General features: G+C 32.8%; 1 protein-coding gene across 6 annotated transcripts in view; it reads left to right on the top strand.

The window, feature by feature from the left end:
- Nucleotides 1-24,406, top strand: part of subdued (anoctamin 1) — a 219,881-nt gene that overhangs the window by 128,485 nt on the left and 66,990 nt on the right. For all 6 annotated transcript variants that reach the window (XM_085816779.1, XM_085816777.1, XM_085816780.1 and 3 more), the window contains 2 exons: nucleotides 745-799; nucleotides 1,802-1,899. In XM_085816779.1, the coding sequence (XP_085672905.1) occupies nucleotides 745-799; nucleotides 1,802-1,899 (153 nt within the window). The remainder of the gene's footprint in view (nucleotides 1-744; nucleotides 800-1,801; nucleotides 1,900-24,406) is intronic.

Here is a 24,406-nt window from a genome sequence, read left to right as displayed (position 1 = left end):
TTTCTAGCTAATAGAAAAATTGTCCTTTGTCCTTTTTTTTTCTTCAGTTTGCAGTTCCCACTACCTTTCCGTTCAAAGACTCAGGACATGCAGGAATGTTTAGAAGCATTTCATAGACCTTTTTTGTAATTATGTGTGAATATAATCTGAGTATAATCTTTTCTCAGTCTGAGTTTAATAAATGGCTGTTTTCCCATTTCTAAATGGCTGTTATTAATTAGTGTATATTTTTGTTTCTTGGACATCTGAATGTAATAAGTGGCTGAGCTTAATAAGCGGTGGGTACTTTTTTATTATTACAGTAGCTGGAAAAAAGAAATAAGCAGGTACCCTTTGAACTTCTGCAGTTCGGAAATATGGCGTCTTAAAAAAAATGATTGTCAACTCTTTGGTCTGGCTTACCTATCTAAAACCAGCCATCAATTTCTGATCATTATATAAATTTTTAGTGATTAAAAAATGTATGAATTGCTCCCAATGATATCCATATGATTTTATTGATGATTTATTTAATGATCAAGTAACCGATGAGAGTCTGCTGAATGTTTAGCAAGGTTATAGAAACTATTTGGTAATTAAAAGCTTTTGAAGAGCATTAAAGTTCCATTTATAAAAATGTTTGAATGTAGTTATGTTTAGCACATGTTTAAAAATATCAAATTAGGTATATTTTACATATTTATATGTTGATATATCTTTTGAAAATTTTTGCTTTTTAGAAATATTATTTCCTTTGGTATTTAGGTTACTAGGCCATCCTGGTGGCTATAATTTGTTGTTTGGTTATCGTCAAGAAGAAGTAAGATATGCTGATAAAATTACATTTACTTATTTATTATTTTCTTGCTTTTGCCAACAAAAATTATTCATGTTTATTTTAAATTTTTGATAGAAAATTAAAATTGGACAGAATTACTGTAATGTTAGTCCATGCATGATCTTTCCTCTCTAAGAATCCAAAAGTTAACTGAAAATAGCTTAATGATATAAACTATTGATTATGAAGGACACCATGAACAACAGAAGCTAACAAAACATGCTTATTTTATAAATGTCTTTTAATGTAAAAATGGAAGTAATTAAAATTGCGAGTAGTTTAGATAGCTTCCAGAGATCAGTATCTCATTTGGTCATCATGGTGTTGTGTACAAAAACAGAATTTATTTGAACCTAAGGTGTAATATCATTCTTGAATCCATATGCATCATTCTATGTATCACTGTAGCTGCAAGCATTTGTACTATACAATTAAAGATAAGGAAAGCAATGGTTGTGTTAATAATGGTCTTTGATTCTGCAGATTGATATTGTATCATATATCTTGATATTTGTTCCTATGCCACATATGCTAATTTTTTAGGTAAAATGCATTCTGTGGTTATGCAATCCATATGCACCATACACATAAATAGTTTGTCCTTTCTGTCATTTGTTTATGTATACAGATCATCTATGCTATCCCCCCATATTCATATTTGCATAACACTTTTAAGATTTCTACCAATGCAGCAGCAGTTTCTTGGTTAGCTAACCTGCAACCACAATGTTATAATTCAACTTCAATGATCAGATGGAATATTGATGTATTTTACTCACTTAGTCTATTCTTTTAAAAATTCAGAATTAGTAAATTAGATTATATCATAAATATCTGCTTTTGTATTTCCTTGCTTTTGCTGTCAAAATTATTTTTCATTATTAGAGTGTATGATATGTTTTTAACACAAATTTTTTTCTTAATCTGTCAAGAAATTATTCTTGTCCTTTTTATTAAAAAAAAAAAAATTACCTTTTTTGTTAGTGTGGAACTGGTGGATGTCTAATGGAGCTAGCTATACAGCTTGCAATCATTATGGTTGGGAAACAAGCCTTGAATAATATGATGGAAATCATCCTCCCGTGAGTTTTATTGAAATTTTTGCATGTGAATTATATGTGATAACTTCTGTGTTTATGCAATTGTTTCAAAGCCTTTATTTATTATTCAAAAATTTAAAAAATAAATTAATAAAGTAAAAAATAAGAAAAGGTTAATTAAATTAAGCTGTAATGTAATGTTAATGTAGTATCATAGGTCCAGCTAGTAATTAATAATAATGACAGATGAAGATCTGCATGTATTGCTGTTAAATTGCTTAATTATAATAATAGAGTGAATTTGAAAGAGAACTGAAATATCTTGCGCTTTACCGAATGGCAGCCCATTTCTTTTAAATTGCCAAGTTGGTTGATTAAATTCAACAAAAAATACTATATTATGTTTTACCAACCTAAGATTTCTGATTTAATTTGATGTATAAATTTCTTACAATTTGTCGAGTGGCAACACACTGCTTTTAAATCATTGAGTTTAAAATCATGAAATGTGTTCAAAATGTAATATAAATAAAAAAAATTGAAATTCAAAATTCAGGCCTTAAGATGCATATGTTCAGGTGGAGGACTGCTGAAAATTTGGGGACAGTAAATGCTACGTTTTTCCTACTGTGTGAAAAACATGCATTCATATAGATTCTTCATTATTTAATAATAGAGACAAATGTTTTAGAAATCTACTATGGTTTGCAATAAACAATGTTTCTTCAAGTTTGAGTCTGAACGTCTCATTAAGCTATATTTTAAAAAAGTATAAAACATATTTATTTTCATTATTCAAGAATTTGTTATGCTTAATACAGTACAAAGTCCGTAATCTGGACTCTTCGGGAGATTCCGGATTATAGATCATCAATTTAAATCTGGTAAGATGGCATGCAAAAATTATACAATTAAAAATATGAAACCATAATTTATGAAATAAAGAGCAATTATGATCTAAGGGTATCAAAATTTACAAAAAAAAAAAAAAAAAAAAAAAAAGCTTAATATTTATTTGTTTACTTTATTAAACATTTCTTTCAATATAAGTTGTTTAAGTTGCTTCATTTTTTGTACTAATACTTTCTCTTTAATTCTATAAACAGACGTAATTTCTTGTTCAGTTACAAAGTTCCACTGTCCAAGTCCTGTAATTGCTGTATCAAGAATACTGACTAACTTGTTAACCAAAATTTTTTCGTTTTCATTTCGTCTCTGTCACTTTCTTCACTATAAACACCAAAATAGCTTGCTCTTTTCCATTTCATTAATTATTTTGCTTGTGCTATTGAGGCTTGTGCCAGCTTTGAATTTGCAGTATTGCCCATTTGTTGAAACAGGATTTCATCAAAATAGGCTAGTTTTTTGCATACTATTATATCTCACTCAATTTTAAAATTCTACTGAAGAAAAAAATTCTATTTAATTTTTAAACCAAAGTTGATTGATGTAATTTAATTTTAATTAATAAAAAGCTTTCGTTTTGTATTTTAAAGCCTTATAATATATAGAATTAATCTCTTTTTATATAGATGTTTTCATTATATATATATATCATTCAAATTAATACCTTCATATTCGAAAAATATTCTTAAACCAGCTTATAAGCAATGCGCATGCAAACACATTTTATAACTTCACTTATACTACATTATTTTTATTTATCTTTTATTTTTATTACTAAAAACTAGTTGTTTGTTACCATATCAGTTTGATAAGAGCTTTTCTGTGAAAATACGAATTAGTTCGTATTCTCTGCGGTTTTAATTTTTCAAATATTTTATCCTCCTGTAAACAGTTTTATAATGTGTGACTCCAATGGGAGAAGTAGTAATTGATAATTACCAGACACACAAATGTGAATATGTGTTTATTTGATTATGGCAAAATTTGCGAGGTCTATCTACCTAAAGGGGAGGAATGCCTTTAGGTAGATAGAGGAGGACTTTATAAGGTAAACTGGCTCGTATTGCCATACACTTGGGGAAAATAATGGAAATGCTCATGCAGCCAATTTGGCTCTTTAGAATCAAACCTAGGTCAAACTATCAGTGTTCAGCGACTTTACCATTTGGCTGCTGGCGGGTTTACATACACAGAGATGTGAGAAGTATTAGTTTGTTGTAATTAGATTGTACTCTATTTTAATAATTTAAAATTAGAACCCTTTGTTTCATGATATGAAGTTGTGGTATTCAGCCTTTATTACAGATTCATTAAGTTTTCTGATAGAAAGAACTAAAAAAGAAAGTAAATTATCAAGTATAGTATTCGAAATTATTAAGATAATTCTGTGTTTTATTTTCATAATTTTGAAAATAGTAAGTAATTTTACATTCACAACATTATGCAATTTCATGCAAATGGTATTAAAAATTGATCTGCTGAAGTTATAGTCCTTGTATATGTAAATTAACCATGTTCATTAAAAAAGCAGTTATCAAGTAAATTTTTGTTTCTTGACTTACATAATAAGCAATGTTGCATAATAATCAAAAAATCACTAAGAGATGAATTTAAATTTGATACTTTATAGCACAAATGATTCATATAATCATTAAAAATGTTTGGCTGTATGAGATCAGTTTCCTACTATAGAAAGTGCTAAAGAAATTAATAAAAAGGGTTTCATATAAAGTACAGTAGAAAGTTCGTAATCTGAACATCCATTATCTGGAATGATCTATAATCCGGACTTCAAAGCCATAAACTTTTTTTTTGCATGCTTTACGCATGCGCGTTTAATGTTACACATGCGCGTTTAGCACAAAAAATGAAGCAACTTAAACAACTTGCATTGAGAGAAATGTTTAATAAAGTAAACAAATAAATATTAAGCCCCCCCCTTTTTTTTTTTTTTTTAAATTTTGATACCCTTCAGATCATAATTTCTCTTCATGCACGTAATGCGTTTAGCACTAAAAACGAAGCAAACAACTTACATTGAGAGAAATGTTTAATATAGTAAACAAATAAATATTAAGCCTTCTTTTTTTTTTTTTTTTTTTTTTTTGTAAATTTTGATACCCTTTAGATCATAATTGCTCTTTATTTCATAAATTACAATTTAATATTTTTAATTGTATCTTTTCTGCATGCCATCTTACCAGATTTAAATTGATGATCTATAATCCAGAAAAAACCCTAATCCGGAATCACCGAAGTCCCGATGAGTCCGGATTACGGACTTTGTACTGTATATACCTATATGATTTCATAAAGATGTTTAATTCTGAATCAAAAGCAATGACAATCTGTTCTCGTCTGCTTCCTATTCTAATGTAAAATAGTATTCTCAGAGATTTTATTTGACAATGATTTAGAATGGTTTATTTCAAATAGAAAGAGCGTATGCGAAGGTTAGATTATTTGAATATGGCAAAACACAAGACTATCTGCCTAGAAGTAGAGATGCCTTTGTGGAAGATTCTATGAGAAACAGGCTGGTGTTAATGTAACATATGTGGGAAACTACAAAAATCAAGCATGCAGCCAGCCCATTCACCTGAGATTTTAGCGGGATCAAACTCCCAGCATTCAACAGTCTTAACCACTCATCCACTGGTGTGATATGTATGCAAACAATTTGAAAAGATGTTAGCACATAAAAGGAGAGAGACTTTCATCAGATTCTTTCAAAATGTGTAGAAAATTATGTTTAAATGACTATAAGATAGACTTATGGATAATTTAAAGTTGATATGTTTGACTACATTTGTTTGCCACTTACCCACTGACTTGTGAAAGAGATTTGTAGAATATTATAATGCGGGTATTTAGTATGAATGCAAATACATTTTGTTGTTGAAGTTTTCAGCTATATTAAAAATATCTTTCTAATAACACATTAAATTTAATATATATACGTGAATTATAAATGACATGTACACTGCTCAAAAAAAAAAATGGGACAGTTCTATATATCCCATTCTACTGGGCCGATTGACAAAATTCAAATTGCATTTTTCATGTCTCGAAAGCGCGACTTAGGATATATATTAGATTTATATATAGCACTATTCTAACATAGGTATTTTTACACAAAATTTGACCTTTTTCTGAAATAACATACCAAATTTTTTCCATATTTCGATTCTGCGACTCAAATTATGTCAGAATGCCAAGTTTTGTAAAAATCGTGCAAGTAGTTTTTAAAATATTAGCTCTCAAAATTTTAACTCCTCAATATTAATTGAATTTGGCAAATATTTATTCATATCTCCTTTTATATTAAACATTTTTTATTTTTCCTTTCACATTTCGAAATTTAGGTTCATTCCAAATAAAATTTACCTATTTTTTGTGTTCTATTTTTTAAATTTCTATTTTTAAATAATTTTTATAAATTTTTCGAAAAAAATTTTGAATTATAACCTATAAAATTTTTACTATCATCTTAAAGTAGGTGTATTTCTAAGCATACCTGCAAAAAATTAGACATTTTTATTCAAAATTTTCTAAGATATACATGAATTTACATACTTTCGCATTTTGAAATTTGGCATCTTTTTTTTAGTGATAATAATGCCAAATGTGGTTTATGGATCTTTGTTACAGTGAATTGCCACAGCTATTAACCTTAAATTTCAAATAAATTTTTACGGAGAATTAATTATATGAAATTTTTCCCCTCAATGATACGTAATAAATATTTATTAATACTGTGTGAAAATTATTATATTTTAAATTATAGATGTTATTATTCAAATTTTTAACCTTTTTTTTTAAATTTCTTGCTTTCTTCCTTTAAAAAAAAAAAAAAATTGTAAGAGTAAATTTCTATCTTCGACGTTTTATCATCTGCTACTTTACTTTAACTTCCTTTAAATGAAATTGTCTAAAACTGAGAACTTTCATTTGATGTTAATTTGAATTATAAACATACAATCCTCTAGAGACCGAATTAATGGAAGTTCAATGGTTATGTAGAAATGATCTGCAGTTACTTAGTCGCTCGATAAGTCAGCAGGTTCTGTGGACAAGTAAGAATAATTATATAAACAACACATAACATTCTGGATTCAGTTACCAATGAGGGTATAATGTTTATTAAATGAATTTAAGAAGTTTTTAAACATAAAAAATCAACTAATTTTTTTATCCTAAAATGTATTTTTCTGCATAGCATATTTTTGTTATATCCTTAAAATTCTAATTTAGAATGTAATTGTCAAGAACTGAATTCTAATCATCAGCAATATAATAATTACAGTTCAAAGTTTTTAATCCGGAATGATCTATAATCCGGACCTCAAAGCTACAAACTTTCTGCACATGCGTGAACGCATAATGCGTTAACGCATGTGCATAATGCGTTAACGCATGCGCATAATACCTTTACGCATGCGCATAGTATTGTTACGAATTTGGTTTTTAAAAAGCTAATGTTAGTTCAATTATAAATTAAATGGTTTTATTTCTCGCACAGTGCAGCGCGTGACGAATATTAAAAGAAAGCTAAGCCGGAAAATTGAAAATACAAGAGCGCGTGCATTAAATAAATAAATATCTCTTTTTGATTTCGAGAAAGTACTGGAAAATTCTAGCGTGTGATTTTAAAATCTTATAAAAGGAGGAAAACATCTCAGTTTGTAGTAGTTGCTTAGTTTGTTGTTGTTTAGAAAACTGCCGTTGTTGATTATAGCGAATTCGCGGATTAGCGTTCTTTAGCTGTTTTGAATTACGTTCTATTGTACATTTCAGTAGTTAAAAGATAACTACTGTGAGATATTGTGATACTGCATGATAATTTGAGAAAATTTAAGCATTTTTGTTGTGATAATAATAAATTTTTGTTCATTTTTCATCGGACTTGTGCATTCATTTCATAACGAACCCGTACGCACGCAACAGTATGTTTACTTACGCATGCGTGTTTAATGTATAACGGATGGTATAAGCTAAGCTAAAATTATCTAATTATCTATTTCAGTTAATGTTGCAGATTGCGCTGTTTCTTAATCTTCTAATTGGATCCGGCTTATTATTTTTTGCAGACTGCTAGAGCAGTTTTATAAAAGTAAACTTAAACTTTCGATTATATCAAAAAGAATTTCTTTTTGGAGCTGCCAAAGGATCTACAAAGTGAAAGCATGTTTCGATGTCCATCAAACAAAAAGTGGAATTGCTGCAAAAAATGGATAAAGGCATGTCCTTTGTTTCTCTAACCATTCCAAAATCTGTTTATCAATTTCACGCTGCTGTGCAGGGGGGGGGGACGTCGCGGTGCGCAATGAACTAGAAGTTGATCTGTCAGCACTATCCTTATCTTCAGGGCAGATGTTTTTATTTTATTTGACTTATAATTCCTTACTACAGAGCATAAGTTGCGCTGGAGCCCAGCTCAGGTACTTCTCAGTTTTTGGGATAAATCAGAATTCTAGTTGGAGCGCACCGGAGCCCTAAATCAGAAGGCTCCGAAACTTCATTTAGTAACTGAACAACAATTTCAGTAGAAATTTGATCTCGAAAATTTTATTTTTTTGCAATAAAATTATATTACAAGTCTCTTATTAAATTTTAATATATCTCTTTATCTTTTATTTAATTTTAGTTATTTAATTACTTTAATTATTTAATCACTTTAATCTTTCATTATTTAAATATTTTAATAATAATTAATTTTATTTTATGAAATAATAATTGACAATTAATAATTAATAATATTAATTAAATAAGGATTAATTTCATAATAATTAACTATTTAATTTTTAAATTAGTAATGATTTTGATAGTCATATTATTTATTTCTTTACTTTTGTTCCTCTTTGCTGACGGTCTTCCATACGGCTCCATCACTTTTAATTTTAGAAATTAAGCCCTGCCTTACTAAATGAAGTATTTCATCTCGATGTACTCCGTCTTTGATATGATTTAAATCAAATTCCTCGTCATTATAAATATCACGAATACACATCAAATAGTTTTCTGGTTGCAATTTTCTAATTTCGACTATGCGTAATGTATGCTTTACGTATGCGCACGTTGAAAGAAATGTTAAATAAAGTAAACAAATAAATATTAAGCTTTTTTTTTTTTTTTTTTTTTTTTTTTTTTTTTGTAAATTTGGTACCTTTTAGATCATAATTGCTCTTTATTTCATAAATTATGGTTTCATTTTTTTAACTTTATAATTTCTGCATGCCATCTTACCAAATTTAAACTGATGATCTATAATCCGGAATCGCCGAAGTCCTGATGAGTCCGGATTAAAGACTTTTGACTGTATTATGGTTATTAATAAATCCTTCTTATAAAGTAATTGAAAATATTTCAAAAAACTTTCTGTCTGAATGCAAATATTTTTCTATGCAAATATTTCTAATTTTATATTAATCAAGATTGCACAAGATATTATTTATTCGCACTTCAATACTTACCGTCAGCTCTAGTAGAAGTTACAAATCAATTATATTTAATTAAGGAATGTCCATCTAAGTTTAGAAACAGTGTACCGTAACAGCAATTCAATTATTGATGTCGTATCTTTCATGTTACTCCCGATTGGCAAGCTACATGATTTTTAATGATAATTCAGGTTTTACTAGTTACTTCACTTGGAAATCGTGTTTAAACTAGGTTAGTTGGTTATTTGAATATAGAAAGAACATGGGAGCTATTTGGTTAAGATGCTAGAGGACCTTTGTTAAAGAGAACCTAGAATACTACGAAAACCAGCCATGCAGCCTGGGTTAGACTTTGCAACAAAAGTTAGTATTTAACAATCTTCAAATGCTAGGCAACTGGTAAGGCTCCAGTTAAATGTCCAATTTAATATTTTATTAGTAAATATTTAAAATATTGTTGTATTCTTAGACACAAATAGCAGAATTTAAGTTTTGTTAACTCGTTAGTAAACTATCATAACACGTTAGGAAATGAATGTTCAATTTCTTTTGCAATAACTGTATTCACTTAATATTCTTGGAATATGAGCTAAAGAAGGAATGTTCTCAGAAGATTAAAGAAGTGTTTAAATCCAGTGATATTAGGTTTGTCCTACAATCTCAGGTATCAAAACGATTCTGCAATTGCCCGAGTAGTTGACTTGTAAATGGCTGTAAATTAAGCAGATGACTTTTAATCTTACGTTATTAAATCAGAAAACGTATTCCAAATGTTTTGTATTGCATCAAAATGCATCTTTTCATTATTCAATAACCAATCGGAGAACCGCTTGTGTTCTGAAAATAAGTATGTGTACTCAATCGTCTTGCATGTTCTTCAAATTCTTCTTGTGATTTTTTTCTTTCCCAAAAACTAAAGTTGCTTCTCAAAGGAAAGTTTTTTGACATTGAAAAGACAAAAGGAGTATGACATCTACTTTTAGAGGCATGTCAAAAACAGATCTCTACAAGCCTTCTCTTTCATTACATGTTGTGCAGTCAGACAAAAAGTTGCATCAGCGTAAATTCTGTAATCTATTTTTGTTACAGTCTGATTACTTTATTAACATACAGTGAATATATACTAAACCTTTTACTTCAGCTTCAGTAATTCGGAATTTTTGATGAAATTGTTATTGGAACTAGGACTTAGAAGATAAGTCAAATTGAATATTTCGATAATCCAATAAATTCAAGGTTGAATTTTCAATATTTTATTTTCGGAGGAAGGGGAAATTTTTTTCAGTTTTGTTCCATCATCCTTAGTATATTTGCTTCAATTCTTTATTTTTTCCATAAAAGCAAAATCTTGCGCATGGTATATGCATAGCTTCAAATTAAAATTTAATAATATACAGGGTGGTTATAATTAAAGTTCCACTTTGAAATGGTCATAAAAGGAAAACTACTGTATCCAGTGTTATCAAACTTGGTAACCGTGTAAAGGAGATTATGGGAATTTACTTTCCATGAAAAGAAGAAAGTTTGAAACAAGAAAAGAAGAAAATTTGAAAGTTCACCACCAGGGGTGGAATTGGCGCTGTATGCAATATTGTTAAACGAAATATGGGTCAGAATCTAACTTAACCTTTTGTTACATGGGTTTAATATGTTGTCCCTTAAGAAACTTTGAAGTAAGCAAATTATCATTTAAAGGCGTTAAAGTCGATAAAAGTCAAATGTGCCATCTGTGTAAGGGAGAAATTCGTCCGTGAAAATCACGAATTAGCGATTAGAAAATGTGAGCTCACAAATCACTAGCACAAGTGCCTACAATCTGGAAATTCTTTTTTTACAGATCGCTAATTTGTAATTTTTGAAGCCTGAATTCGACCCTAAAACATGAAGATACATACTGCTTCAAAACGCTTTTAATCGATTTGGGCCAAAGAATTTCCCCATGTTATCTACCTAGTTCCATTGCATTCTCCTAATGCATTCTATTGCATAGCGGTCATTCCAGACCGTTTGGTGTGGAATGACAGCTAGTTTCATAACTGAACAATTTTTCTCTGAAGAACAGTCGACAGCTGGACCACTGTGATTGCAGCTCGCTTAGAGTCAATGTTAAAATGTTTCATGATACATGAACTGCAGTAACGTGGCATTTTAGAAACTAGGATTTTTATTTATGTCTGGGCCCCACCTCACATGTGTCGCATAGTTACTTAGGCAGCATTTCACGAATGAACGTCTTATAGGCCGACACTTCCCCTCTTCCCACCAGATCTCAACCTCTGTGACTTTTGGCTATGGGGTTGTCTCAAAAGCATTGTTTATGGTGATAATCTAAACAGTTTGGCAGAAATGAAAAATGTGATACACCGACATGTAAGTAACATTCCTCCTGATATGGTAAGAGCTGCTGTTGAGAATGCAGTTACAGGATTTAACGTACTTTTGGAAAATGCTGGACTCTACATTGAACATGCTTTGTAACACATTCCAGAAATGGTTAAACACATTTTAAACTGATGTTTTCGTGTCTTATTTCATTTAACAATATCGCATACAGTGCCATTTTTCTCCTGTTGTTGAGTTTTTGAACTCTTTTTTTTTTTTTTTTTTTTTTTTTTTTTTTTTTTCTTGAGGAAAATAAATTTTCATAACCTCCTTTACATGATTCCCAAGTTTGATAACATTTAGTCCGGTAGTTTCCTTTTATGACCATTTCAAAGTGGAATTTTAATTATAACCACCATGTAAATTAAGTTTTAAAAGTTTGACAGTTTGTTTCAAGTCCTAGCTTTATAAATATATATATATAAATATAAATGTTTATATTAATACTCTTAGAAAGAATGTTTTAAGAAGCTAATTTTTCTCTTGCGGTTTAGATTGTATAAAAAAAAATTATCTTTAATACGATTTAGATTGTTTCAGTTGATATAAGAATTGGGTCACTCAGTGATACGGAATAAAAACTGCTGGAATGTTTTATTTCTTTGTCATTTAGCAAAAAATCTTTTAATTAAAATATTTATCCTTTGGACTTTGCTGTATACTTTGTTTATAGTTAAAATGTCTAGAAAATGAAAAGCTGTCTTCAACTGAAACGGAGTTCATGCAATTGATATTTTTAAAAAATTGACAAGAAGGCAAAATTTATGGAAGTCTAGCAATCAAAAAATCTTAATTTTCTTGTGTGAGCATAACTGTAGAAGATATAATAATGTAGAAGGGAAGAAGAAAATTAGGGAGAAAAGTAAGCAAAAATTTGAAGGGAAATTTGGCTGTCAGACATAAAGATGTTTCAAAAAGTTGGATGCTTTTGAATATACTTTCAGAATACTTTAAAGAATTTAGTTGTTCAAAGAGGAAACACCTGGACGTGTACGCCAGCAAATACCATAAATTCAGCTTGCGTTAACAGAAAAGACAAAAACGATATCATTGCAGATTAAAGTGAAGAGCGACTGGTTTTAAACTATATGGTTCGTTTTCAGACTGGTAATTCGGTCCGAGGTTCGAATCCCGCGAATGGGCTGACTGCATGGCCATTTTGATGGTTTTCCCCATGTGTAATGTGTATACCCTTACATTACACAATACAATTTCCCTTAGAAATGTATATAGAACCCTTAGAAGATATTCCCTCAGAGATCCTCAGAGATATTCCCTTAGAAGTGTATACAATTTCCCTTAGAAAGTCCTCCACAAAGGCATCCCTTCCCTTAGGCAGATAGCCCTAGTGTGCTTTGCCATAATTAAATAAACCAAAACCTCTTGATGAAACCAGCCTTTCCTTTCATCTCATAACTTCAAAATGCTAACTTCAAAAGATTGATAAAGGCTCTGACTTAAATACTCATGAAATGGATTGAATTGGATTATTAAGTTATGGCAAAGCAGGGCTATCTGCCTAAAAGGAAGGATGCCTTTGTGAAGAACTTTCTAAGGGAAACCAGCTGGCATACACGTTGTACATGAGAAACTCCATGAAAACGCCCATGCAACCAGCCCGTTTACCTGGATTCAAATCCCGGACTGAACTACCAGTGTTTACCGCTTGGCCGTTTGTGGGCCTTTATAAAATGGAAGGCGATAACTTTATTTAAAATGATTGTCAGAAATACCAAGATGTTTCGAAAAGTTGGATGCTTTTTAATAGACTTGCAGAATGCCTGAAGAAAAAGAGGAAGAATAAAGTAGAATCATTGGTATATATAAAAATTGTCAGTTTTTTTCTGCTCAACCAGAATGATTATTTAAAGAGACAGCCATGAACCCAATATTCCATAACAACTGCTGTCAAAAGTGGGAGCTCAGAATATCGATAACCAGTAAGATGGAAGTGCAGTTGAAAGCTATTATGGAAATGAACGGCACAAATTTCATCAAAATGATGAGCACAATCTCAACTAATGGCTTTGAAATTAAGATTGATAGTAGCAAATGTCAGTGAAACAATGAAATGAGAGAGAGTATTTTAGCAGTGAAAAGGAAAATCATGAATGCTGTGAATGAAAAAGTTAGTGCTTTAGATGAAAAACTTGTCAAAGAGATAAGGGTTGTAAACAAAAAATTTAAACTTTTCTGTTTGCAATGAAAAATTTTAAAGTTTACATTAAAAAATACTAATCCTTTTCTGCCATGAACAAGATACTCAAAAAAGAAATTTCTAGAGTTAGCTTTATCCATAATGAACATCACAACTTAGCCTTCCATGACTGATACTTTAGCTCATTCTGCTGTAAACAGCATCCTGCAGTTATGCCCTTACCATATGACTGAAAGTTGTAGCAGAATTTAGGCAATACAGTTTGAAATGATTATTCATGCAAATTAGTCGGAACCCCATCATCAAAACCTTGAAGTGCAGTTGAAAGCTATTATGAAAATGAATGGCACAAATTTTATCAAAATGATGAGCACAATCTCAACTAATGGCTTTGAAATTAAGATTGATAGAAGCAAATGTCAGTGAAACAATAAAATGGGAGAGATTAATTTAACCGTGAAAGGGAAAATCATGAATGCTGTGAATGAAAAATTAGTGCTAGATGAAAATCTTGTCAAAGAGTTAAGGGTTATAAATGAAAAATTTAAACTTTTCTGTTTACAATGAAAAATTTTAAAGTTTACATTAAAAATACTAATCCTTTTCTGCCATGAACAAGATACTCAAAAAAGAAATTTCTAGAGTTAGCTTTATCCATAATGAACATCACAACTTAGCCTTCCATGACTGACACTCTAGCTCATTCTGCTGTAAACAACATCCTGCAATTACGCTCTTACTATATGACTGAAAGTTGTTGCAGAATTTATGCAATACAATTTGAAATGATTATTCATGCAAGTTAGTCGGAACCCCATCATCAAAACCTTAACCCTTTGTGGCGCACTATATTTTAAAGTCAGAATTTCCACAAGAAAAGTTGTATGCAGTCTATTTAGGCCTAAAGGAATATACAGGTAAAATTTTGTAAAAATTGCACTTACTGTTTTAATTCTGTGGGTGTTCCATGAGGTGGAATACTGCGCTGCCAGAGCTCTTAAAAGTGCGACTAAGCGAGCATTGCAGTGAAGCACGAAAGTGAGTAGAAGCGCTTGTATAAGAATGAAAAAACACTGTATTATGGCTGTATACATGGTTTCCTGGATATACACAATATTCTTGAATATATATGGATAAATGAGATAAATATATATATACACAAGTCCTATATACAAAAATATTTAAATCAAAGCATGTCACACCTTTTTAAAATTCCCGCCTGAAACTACTCCAAAAAAATTCGAGATGCCCATATTAGGGTTTCATAACAACAAAATACACTTCACCCCTCAATACTACTTTGTTTGAATTCATTCCTCCCAAAACAACAGAAACAGAAAACGTAAACAACGGACGTTCTCTCCTAAGCACAGATGTTCTGATTCGTAACAGCATGAGATCGCTAAAGGCGCAGTGTTCCCGCTAATGGAACTCCTGGTTTTATTCAATGATTCTGCGCATGGTTTTTGTATGAAAAATTTTGAAAAATATAGAACAAATAATTAAGAGTACCACCAGCAAAATTATGCCTAATTTTTTTTTTTTTTTTTTTTCAAACAAATTTTTTTGTATCATTAAAAAAATAGAGAAAATTACTTGAAAATAAGCGGATTTTAATAACACATAATAAATGAAAGTTCTGTGTCTCCTTATGATATGCTGCTACCTACTGTTTAAAAAGAAAAGTTCAAAGGCATTTTATTATAAAGGCATTTTTATCTATTTACGGGTAAATTTAAAGGTTTCAGAAGCGATTCAAGTTGGGTGTTCCATGTAGTGGAACACTGAGCAACAAAGGGTTAAATGTGTCTGCTTGTTTATGAGGGCAGTCTGTTGACATCATGTAGATGTTTCCAACCAATGAATGCTCAAAAGCTAATGCTTTAGAATTACAATTTAGAAAAAGTACATTTTAAAGCATCAACTGAGGCACGAGTAAAAGCAAGAGAGATTCTTCTAAAACTAGTAACTGACATAAAAAAAATTAACAGCTGGCATTTCCCAGATTGCAGCTGAGAAATTAAAGACACGTTGAATCTACAATATTTTGTGGATTCTGTGAAAAATCCTAATGTACAACACTCACTCTGTATAGCAGATAAGGAAGATCTAAAGAGAGTTTTCATGTGTGCCGTGGAGGCTGCATGGAATGCCAGTGAAAGTGACCTTCATATATAAGAGTTGTAAACAGTGTAGAAGATCCTGAGAGTAGTGACAGAGCTGATAAAAAGATTGGGGATGGTAGAATTCAAGATTGAAAAAAGCTGTAATAATGGTTTAAAGTGCTGGAATATCAGCAATGAAAAATGATTTTGAAGATACTGTTTTCTGCATAAAGAAGTAAGTAAAAATCGCTTGAAAAAGCAGAACTTGGTGAGAACAGAAAGCTTAGCTGTTGGTGTTGTATAGGTGTTGTCATTTCATAGTGGAAGTCATAGATTCTATGTTGAAGGAGAAATAAATCAGTTTCCTTGTCTCTGATTGTAGACACCAGGACTAATATAACTATCTTGAGAGCTGATGTAGCCTAGTAAATGAATGGAAACTTAATGCTGTATATAGCTCCATTCTTAAATCTATGAGAGAGAGAGAAAATGTAAGCGTGCAGAAAAATGAATGTGCACTTCAGGTTTGCATCTTGAATGTATGTGTATCCTTTATATGTGGCTGACATAATAGATTCATGATCAACCTCTTAGATTTTGAAATACAGACTTTGTTTGTATTTCAAAATAATGAACTGTGCACCTCTAACGAAGTGATATTGATGTTTGGATAAAAATGAAGTGAGCTGCTATAGGATGATTGCTTACAATACAATATACTTTCCCTCCTAGAATTGAATGCATCATCAGCAGTATAACGAAAACTCATTAAAAGCTGTGCATAGGAATCACTGATTTCCTAAGGATACTGCACATTTGAAAGGGCTTTGCTTTGTAGACTTAGCCAAAGAAAATCTTTGTTCTTATCAGAATTGCCAACATAAATGGCAGGTCTCATATTTTTATGAATCATCCAGTTGAATGATCATCCTTTTAGAGGATGGGAAAGAAAATTCTTTCATGTTCTAATGTGACGGGTATCGTGCTAAGTTCTGCTGATCGGAAACAGAATCCACCTGAAAGTGATTACAAGTGAAGATTTAAAATGAAGCAAAACCAAGTTGCAAGTTATTTAGTAGAGGAATTTAAGGATGTGTTTTCAACTATGTTTAGTGACATTGGTTACCCAAATGTGGCATAGATACAACATTGGATTGATATTGGAAACTATCCACTTACCAAACAAGGTTCATTGAAAAACAGGAAGTAGAAACATATATTACGTTTATGTTCTGTTAAAAAACAGAAGTTTAGCTTTCATCTTGTCCTTATGCATCATTTATTATCTTAGTTATGAAGAAAAATGGTTGTACATAATTTTGTATTAACGGCAGAAATCTAAATGACATTACAAAGAAAGTCTTTTGCCTAGAATCAACACCTGAGATAATGCTATAATTTCAATAAATTGAGATACTTTTTCACTTGTTGTTATTATGTTGTACATTGGAGTGATAAAAAAAAAGCATATATGAAGAAACACTAATTTCTTTGCATAAAGCACCAAATATATTGTGATGAAACAATCTTCCAATATTCTGTACTTCATTAGTTAAATGTATCAGGTTCAATGTTCCGCCTTACTTGCTTGGGGAACATTGAAGAACCTGACTCGGAACAGGGAGCTTACTAAAGCTATGTTCAATAAATGTGGGAAGTAGACAAGATACACAGGAAGGGTATACGAAACCCTTTATTTTTCACTCTTTACAATAATTTCCGTACTTCGGAATACAGAGACCAACTACTTGTGGTCTTAACGTAAGAATATAAAAATATTAACTAAACTCTAACTTAACTTTGGAATAATAAACAAGGGCCTACGTGGAAGATTGGCCGTATATTAACAGGAAGCCGTATGTAGTACAGAGAACTGTTAACACTACAATACGTTTAAAAATTAAGAGGATTAAACCTCTGGCCTGGAAGGCAACCAGCAACCGACTAAAACTGCTAAGGCAAGCGGCCTGTTTCGACTAACACCTTCCTCTCTCGCTTGGCAAAAAGCCACAACTTAAGTACTTGGCGTTCGCCAGACAAATATGCATAAATAAGTTAAAGCTTTTAATTCTGGCCGGAAGTAGAAAGTAAGAAGTGATAGTAAAGATTTAAAATAAAATAAACGTTAGTAAAACTTAAGATCCTTACATACTTCCCGCCAGAGTTAATTAGTTTGAAACTGAGGTCTAAAACGACCTTGTTGAAAACTTTTAGCTCTAGAATCTAACGCGAGGCCAATCTTTTACAAACATTTCTCACTAGAAACTAGAAATTTAAAAAAAATTTTGTTTTTACATTATCAGCTCCATGGACAATCCTTTCATCTGTACTGCATCTAAACACAGAGCTTTTAGTTCAAATCTGGTTCCTTCCAGAGATCTGGAAGGAAAACTAGTTTAATGAAATGTTACACAATTAAATGGCAAGTAACATGAATATTTGTATTTCTCTTAACATTCTTATTTCATTCATGACTTTATTTATTTTAATTATCTCTCCCCGTGCTCTCTGACATGTGTTGTAAAAGAAAACACCAAACACGAATGTGTTTATGTATACGTGTTCAACACTGCCGCCTACAATCAAAACACTAACGTGTTAAAATTCAACATAACAAGACCTCGTGACACACCCTATCTTCAACTCTAAACCCTGAGGTACTATTCTGAAAGTGGCTAACTCTGAAGTGTAGCGTCAGAGAGCCTAACTACATTCATTCAACCTTTAACACATATTCACAATACTTTTCTCTCTCTTTTTTTTTTTTTTTTTTTTTTCAGTCACACGAATAAGTTTAAAATTTTTGGCATTACTTTCACTTTTACCATATCACAGTATTTCTTAACATTTAAAATAACAGTTCACATTGTATGTAAGAACATATTAACATGCTGTTAATTTTACACAATTTAAAACATACATTAGTAGTACATTGTTAACTTCTATTCTTTTCCAAGTAAGTGCCAATTCTTCTACATTGAAATACTACATTTCAAAAGTCTTTCAGACTAAAACTTCTTTCTTGCCAGAATCTTTTAAATAAAATTTATGCAATAACTTTTACAATATTCAAGTATTTACACAATCCTATTATACATCAACTTTAGTTTTACTTGCGAGTAATTGAAAAACATAATACCAAAATAGGTAACAACTCATTTCTCGCCTTTTGCGATAAAGGTAGACCTCACATGAGGTAAAACTTCTTGAAATCTGCCACTTGCAGTAAGAATGGAAGATTAACTTAAGTTTTCAAAGTAACATAAAGTTTTACTTATCTTTGTGATATTCGGACATTCTTTTTTCTGCCCAGTCCTGGAAGGTAGCGAAGATTCTAGTTTGATTTATCCTCCTTCTTGTGCGGGCTCGCCCTTCAGTGCCTTCCTCTAGAAGCTTTCTTTTCCCTCCAGTTCGGTCACCCCTGAATACCTTCTTTTTCGCCTCTGCCTGTGGTCCTGGCCGTTTGATGGCCGCTGGTCTTGGCGGAACCAGGACACTTCTCTCTCGTTCCTGCTTGGACCTCGTTGCTGGCCGTTCAAATTTTCCTTGTATCTTTTCCTCCGCCGCTGGTGGCTCTTCCGCAGTTCAGCGACATTTGCTGCGGAGAGTCCTGTCCGATGAGTAGATCTTCCGTTTGGGAGCCGGTTTATAGTTGCCGTTATTTCTCCTGGCTCTCTTTGCATTCGTCGTACTTCTCCCTTCTTCATTCTGGGGGTGGTCGTGCACTCTCTTTTGTGGTCGGTGGAACTGCTTCTTTTTCTTGTTACCTTCAATTTTCCAGCGGGGAAACTTTCTTTTCAATTGCTCCTGCCTCCTAATGGCTTGTCCTTGTGCGTGACGTTGTTCCACCTCTGGAGCTTGTGCCTGCCGTGCCGGATCCTGCAAAAGATCTGTAAATATTTGCATTTTATTATGGTCATAGTAGGGTTTTATTTGATCAATGTTTGCGGAGCATGTTTCACCATTCCTGGCTTTTAACACCACTACAGCGTGAGTTATTTTTTCTATGACATATGGTTCTTCAAATCGTGGAAAAAATTTGGCGGTTTTATCTTCTAGTGCTGAAGAAAGTGAATGCTTAATTTTTAATACTTCATCTCCTACTTTATAAGTTACTCCCCGTTGTTTCATGTCATAATAGAGCTTCTGTTTTCTTTGTGCTACTTCAGTGTTCTTTTTTGCTTCTTTAATTAATTTTTCTATATCACCCATTTTAAATTCTGGGGCTCTTTGTTGAACATAAAATAATTTATCTAACGGCGTTATAATCTTTCTGCCTAAAAATAACTGAGCAGGAGTTTTGCCCATCGTATCATGTTTTGAGGTCCTAAGGGCGAAAGCAAATTCATTGACATAGTTATCCCAGCTTTTATGAAAATTTTTAACATAACTACGGATAATTGTCACTATATTTCTATTGACCTGTTCCGCTATATTTGATTGCGGCCGATATGGGACCATTTTTAAATGACGTATGCCCAGTTTTTGGCACATGTCTTCAAATATATTACTTACAAATTCTGGACCATTATCCGATATAACTTTTAGGGGCGCCCTTTATTTTAAAATATATTTATTTAAAATAGAATCAGTAACTAATTTCGCGGAGGCTCGTTTTAAGGGAACAATTTCGGTCCACTTACTAAAATTATCAACCATAACAAGGAGATACTGACTTTTTGGGAAAGGGCTCAATAAATCGATGCCAATTGTTTCATTTGGAAATTCGGATTTAATACTATTTATAAACCCGGCCGGGCGGAAATTAATATAATTAACTGCTTGACATGTTGGGCAGGACTGGACATACGCCCTTGTTAGCTTTTGCAGTTCAGGAAAATAGACTGCCTCGCGTACGCGTTGGATAGTTTTTCGAATACCAGCATGAGAAGCTAAAGAGCTGTCATGTAACTCCTGCAGGATATTTAATCTAAGACTGGCTGGGATAACAGGTCAAAATTCGTTGTTGGAATTTGGAGTTTTTGTATAAAATAATAGACCATCTGTTAGTTCGTAATGGGCCGCCCTATTTCTTATCGCCACAATATCTTGGTGGCTAAAATTTTCAGGATCCTTTAAATACTCATAAATGTTTCCAAACTCAGGATCCTTACCCAGTTCGGTTATTACAGTTTCTCGGGAATTTATTGTACATGCTGTGAGCATTGCCACCTTTACAGTATTACCTTCTTCATCTATTTTTATTCTGGATAGGGCATCTGCTACGATATTTTCCTTTCCGGGGGTATGCTTGATTATCAGATTATATTCTTGTAGCTTGAGTGCCCATCTTATTAACCTTGGGGATAAGTTTTTCCCTGAGTACAATCTAGTTACCGCTGCATGATCAGAATACACTGTTATTGGCGCTGTTCCAAAATAGACTCGGAACTTTTGCACTGCTAACAGAACTGCAAGTGCCTCTCTCTCAGTCGCGGAATAATTTCTTTGTGTTTGATTTAAAGTTCGACTAAAAAATGCCACGGGCTGCTGATTTTGCGAAAGTACCGCTCCTACCGCATAATCCGAAGCATCCGCTGAAATTTCTAAATTCTCATCCTTTTCAGGAAATTTCAACACAGGGGCTTGCGTTAATGCTTGTTTTAATTTTTCGAAAGCACTATTGGCTTCGGCCGTCCACGAGAATCTTGCCTTTTTCCTTTTTAATTTTAACAATGGTTCAGCAATAGCTGCAAAATCTTTCATAAAGGACCTATAATCTGAACAAAGTCCTAGAAAAGAAAAGAGCTTCTTTGCCGTGTTTGGCGGCGGATACTTTTGTACAGCGATTATTTTTGATTCGTCTGTCTCGATTCCTTTCTGAGATATTTTGTAACCTAAATATTTTAATTCAGGGGCTGCAAATTTGCACTTTTACGACATTAACTTTTAGACCGGCCTCATTTAATAATGAAAACACCTGTCTTAAATCCTGTACATGTTGGTCCAGATTATCACTAGTAATAATGATATCGTCTAAATAGATAAATGTGGACTTTCCAAGAACAGGCCTTAGCACAATGTCTATACATCGCTGAAATGTTGCCAGTGCCCCTGAAAGGCCAAACGGCAAACGCAGGAATGCATAAGTGCCAGACTTGGTTATAAAAGCAGTCTTAGGTACGTCCCCGGTCTAACCCCTATTTGAAAATAATCAGTCGTTAAGTCTAAAGTCGTCATGTATTTCGTAGACGTTATGTTCCTTAGAATTTCTTCAATAATAGGTAACAGATATACCGGATATTTAGTCATGGAGTTTAATTTACGATTGTCAATCGCGAAACGCCACCTTTTTGGATGTGTTAATGGATAGTCATTGTTTTTCTTACATAAAACCACCGGGCTAGCATAACTACTTGAGATGGGTGTTATGATCTTTTTCCGTAACATATCTCTAATGTGCCATTCTATAATTTTTTCTTTATTCTTATCATACCGGTATGCTTTGTGGCGAACTGGCAGTGAATCTCCGGTGTCGATACTATGGTTAGTAACTTGAGTAAATCCTGGAATATCACTAAATAACGAAGCAAATTCACTTACCACTTGTCGGATTCTTTGTTGCTCTTCCTTAGGCAGGTGGTCAAGGTTTAACATTGGTGGTTCCGTTTTTTCTTCTCGAACTGGTTTCATCGTTAGCTTAAGGGACGCTTCATTAAAATCCAGCGTTGCTTCTGCCTTTGAAAGAAAATCTATTCCTAAGATAATATGTGCTTGCAGATTCTTTACTATAGAAAACATAACCTTTACTTGTTCGTCCTTGATACGAACGTATAGCGGTAATTTACCTATGCACTTACATCTTTCTCCCTGCGCAGCTAACACTGTCGTATTATCCGAATTATATATGCGGTATTTCCGAAAATACTTCCTAAAAAAATCTTCTGCCACACAGGAACACTGCGCGCCTGTATCCAGGAGTGCGGTGACTGTGATGTTGGGCACCAAAACTGCAATCTTTGGAAGAGTCAAATTTTTCACAATAACTGTATTTAACTTGAAGGAAGAGGGATTTTCTTGGCCTTCGGATTTCCGCACCCTCCCGTCAGCAGAAATCCGTTTTAGTTTAAATTTTCTTTCTTCCTTTCCATGCCTTCCTTCTTTTTCCGCTGGCCTTCAGACTTTTTTTCTGGCTTACTATTGAACTGTCGACGTTCGACGGTTGTTTTTGGATATTCAGGTTTCCTTGCCCACTGATTCGATTTGCTTCCGTAGCCGTGTTCTTGCCTTTGCTGTGGTCTTGGCGCACCAAATTGGCTTCGTTGCTCATACTGGCGTCTTCCTTCAATGTCCACCGTTCTTCTACTTTCAAACTGGATTGCTAGCTCAAATAACCTTTCCAGTGTAGTCGGATTCCTTAATTCAATAAAGTTTTGTACTTGGGAAGTAACCTCGGCAAAATCACTTGGATTATCTCAGGATCTGGACGGCTTCCATACAAGAGTTTAAAGACGTGAATTTTTCTTAAAATAAAGCTTGAGAGATTTTCAATTCGTTGCTGGTATATGCTGAAGAGTTTCGCTTCTAATTTTGAACGATTTCTTACGACAGGGAAGGCGTTTACTAGGGCAGTCTTGAAATTTTCTTAAGTATAGGTGGGACTTCCTGCTTGACCCAAGAGACTTCTGCCTATACATTTGAACCAATTAAGCGCTTGGCCCCTCAAAGCGCTGGTAGCTAATGTGACTTTTTGGAACTCGTGCACGGGATACATCATGAAGTGGTACTCCAATTTTTCCAAAAAACTGGTTACTGGTGAGTTTCCATTAAATGTTGCTTCTGGTTTCATCGAAGCGCGCATGGTCTGGACGATGTAACCAAATCCTTCCAGGGCGGCAGCTGGCATTTCTGGATTCTGAGACGCTTCTGCAGGCAGCACAGATTCTTCTTGAAACTCGGCCATGGTTATTCTTCTTCGTTGGGTGCCACTATCAGGTTCAATGTTCCGCCTTACTTGCTTGGGGAACATTGAAGAACCTGACTCGGAACAGGGAGCTTACTAAAGCTATGTTCAATAAATGTGGGAAGTAGACAAGATACACAGGAAGGGTATACGAAACCCTTTATTTTTCACTCTTTACAATAATTTCCGTACTTCGGAATACAGAGACCAACTACTTGTGGTCTTAACGTAAGAATATAAAAATATTAACTAAACTCTAACTTAACTTTGGAATAATAAACAAGGGCCTACGTGGAAGATTGGCCGTATATTAACAGGAAGCCGTATGTAGTACAGAGAACTGTTAACACTACAATACGTTTAAAAATTAAGAGGATTAAACCTCTGGCCTGGAAGGCAACCAGCAACCGACTAAAACTGCTAAGGCAAGCGGCCTGTTTCGACTAACACCTTCCTCTCTCGCTTGGCAAAAAGCCACAACTTAAGTACTTGGCGTTCGCCAGACAAATTTGCATAAATAAGTTAAAGCTTTTAATTCTGGCCGGAAGTAGAAAATAAGAAGTGATAGTAAAGATTTAAAATAAAATAAACGTTAGTAAAACTTAAGATCCTTACAAATGTTGCTTTAAATTTTCATACAAAGCTTTTAATGATT

Source organism: Stegodyphus dumicola, chromosome 5 (genome assembly GCF_044657685.1).
Source record: "Stegodyphus dumicola isolate Sdum_Otavi_A_Nest chromosome 5, ASM4465768v1".
Classification (NCBI taxonomy): Eukaryota; Metazoa; Arthropoda; class Arachnida; order Araneae; family Eresidae; genus Stegodyphus; species Stegodyphus dumicola.
This window is presented reverse-complemented; position numbering and strand designations above follow the sequence as displayed.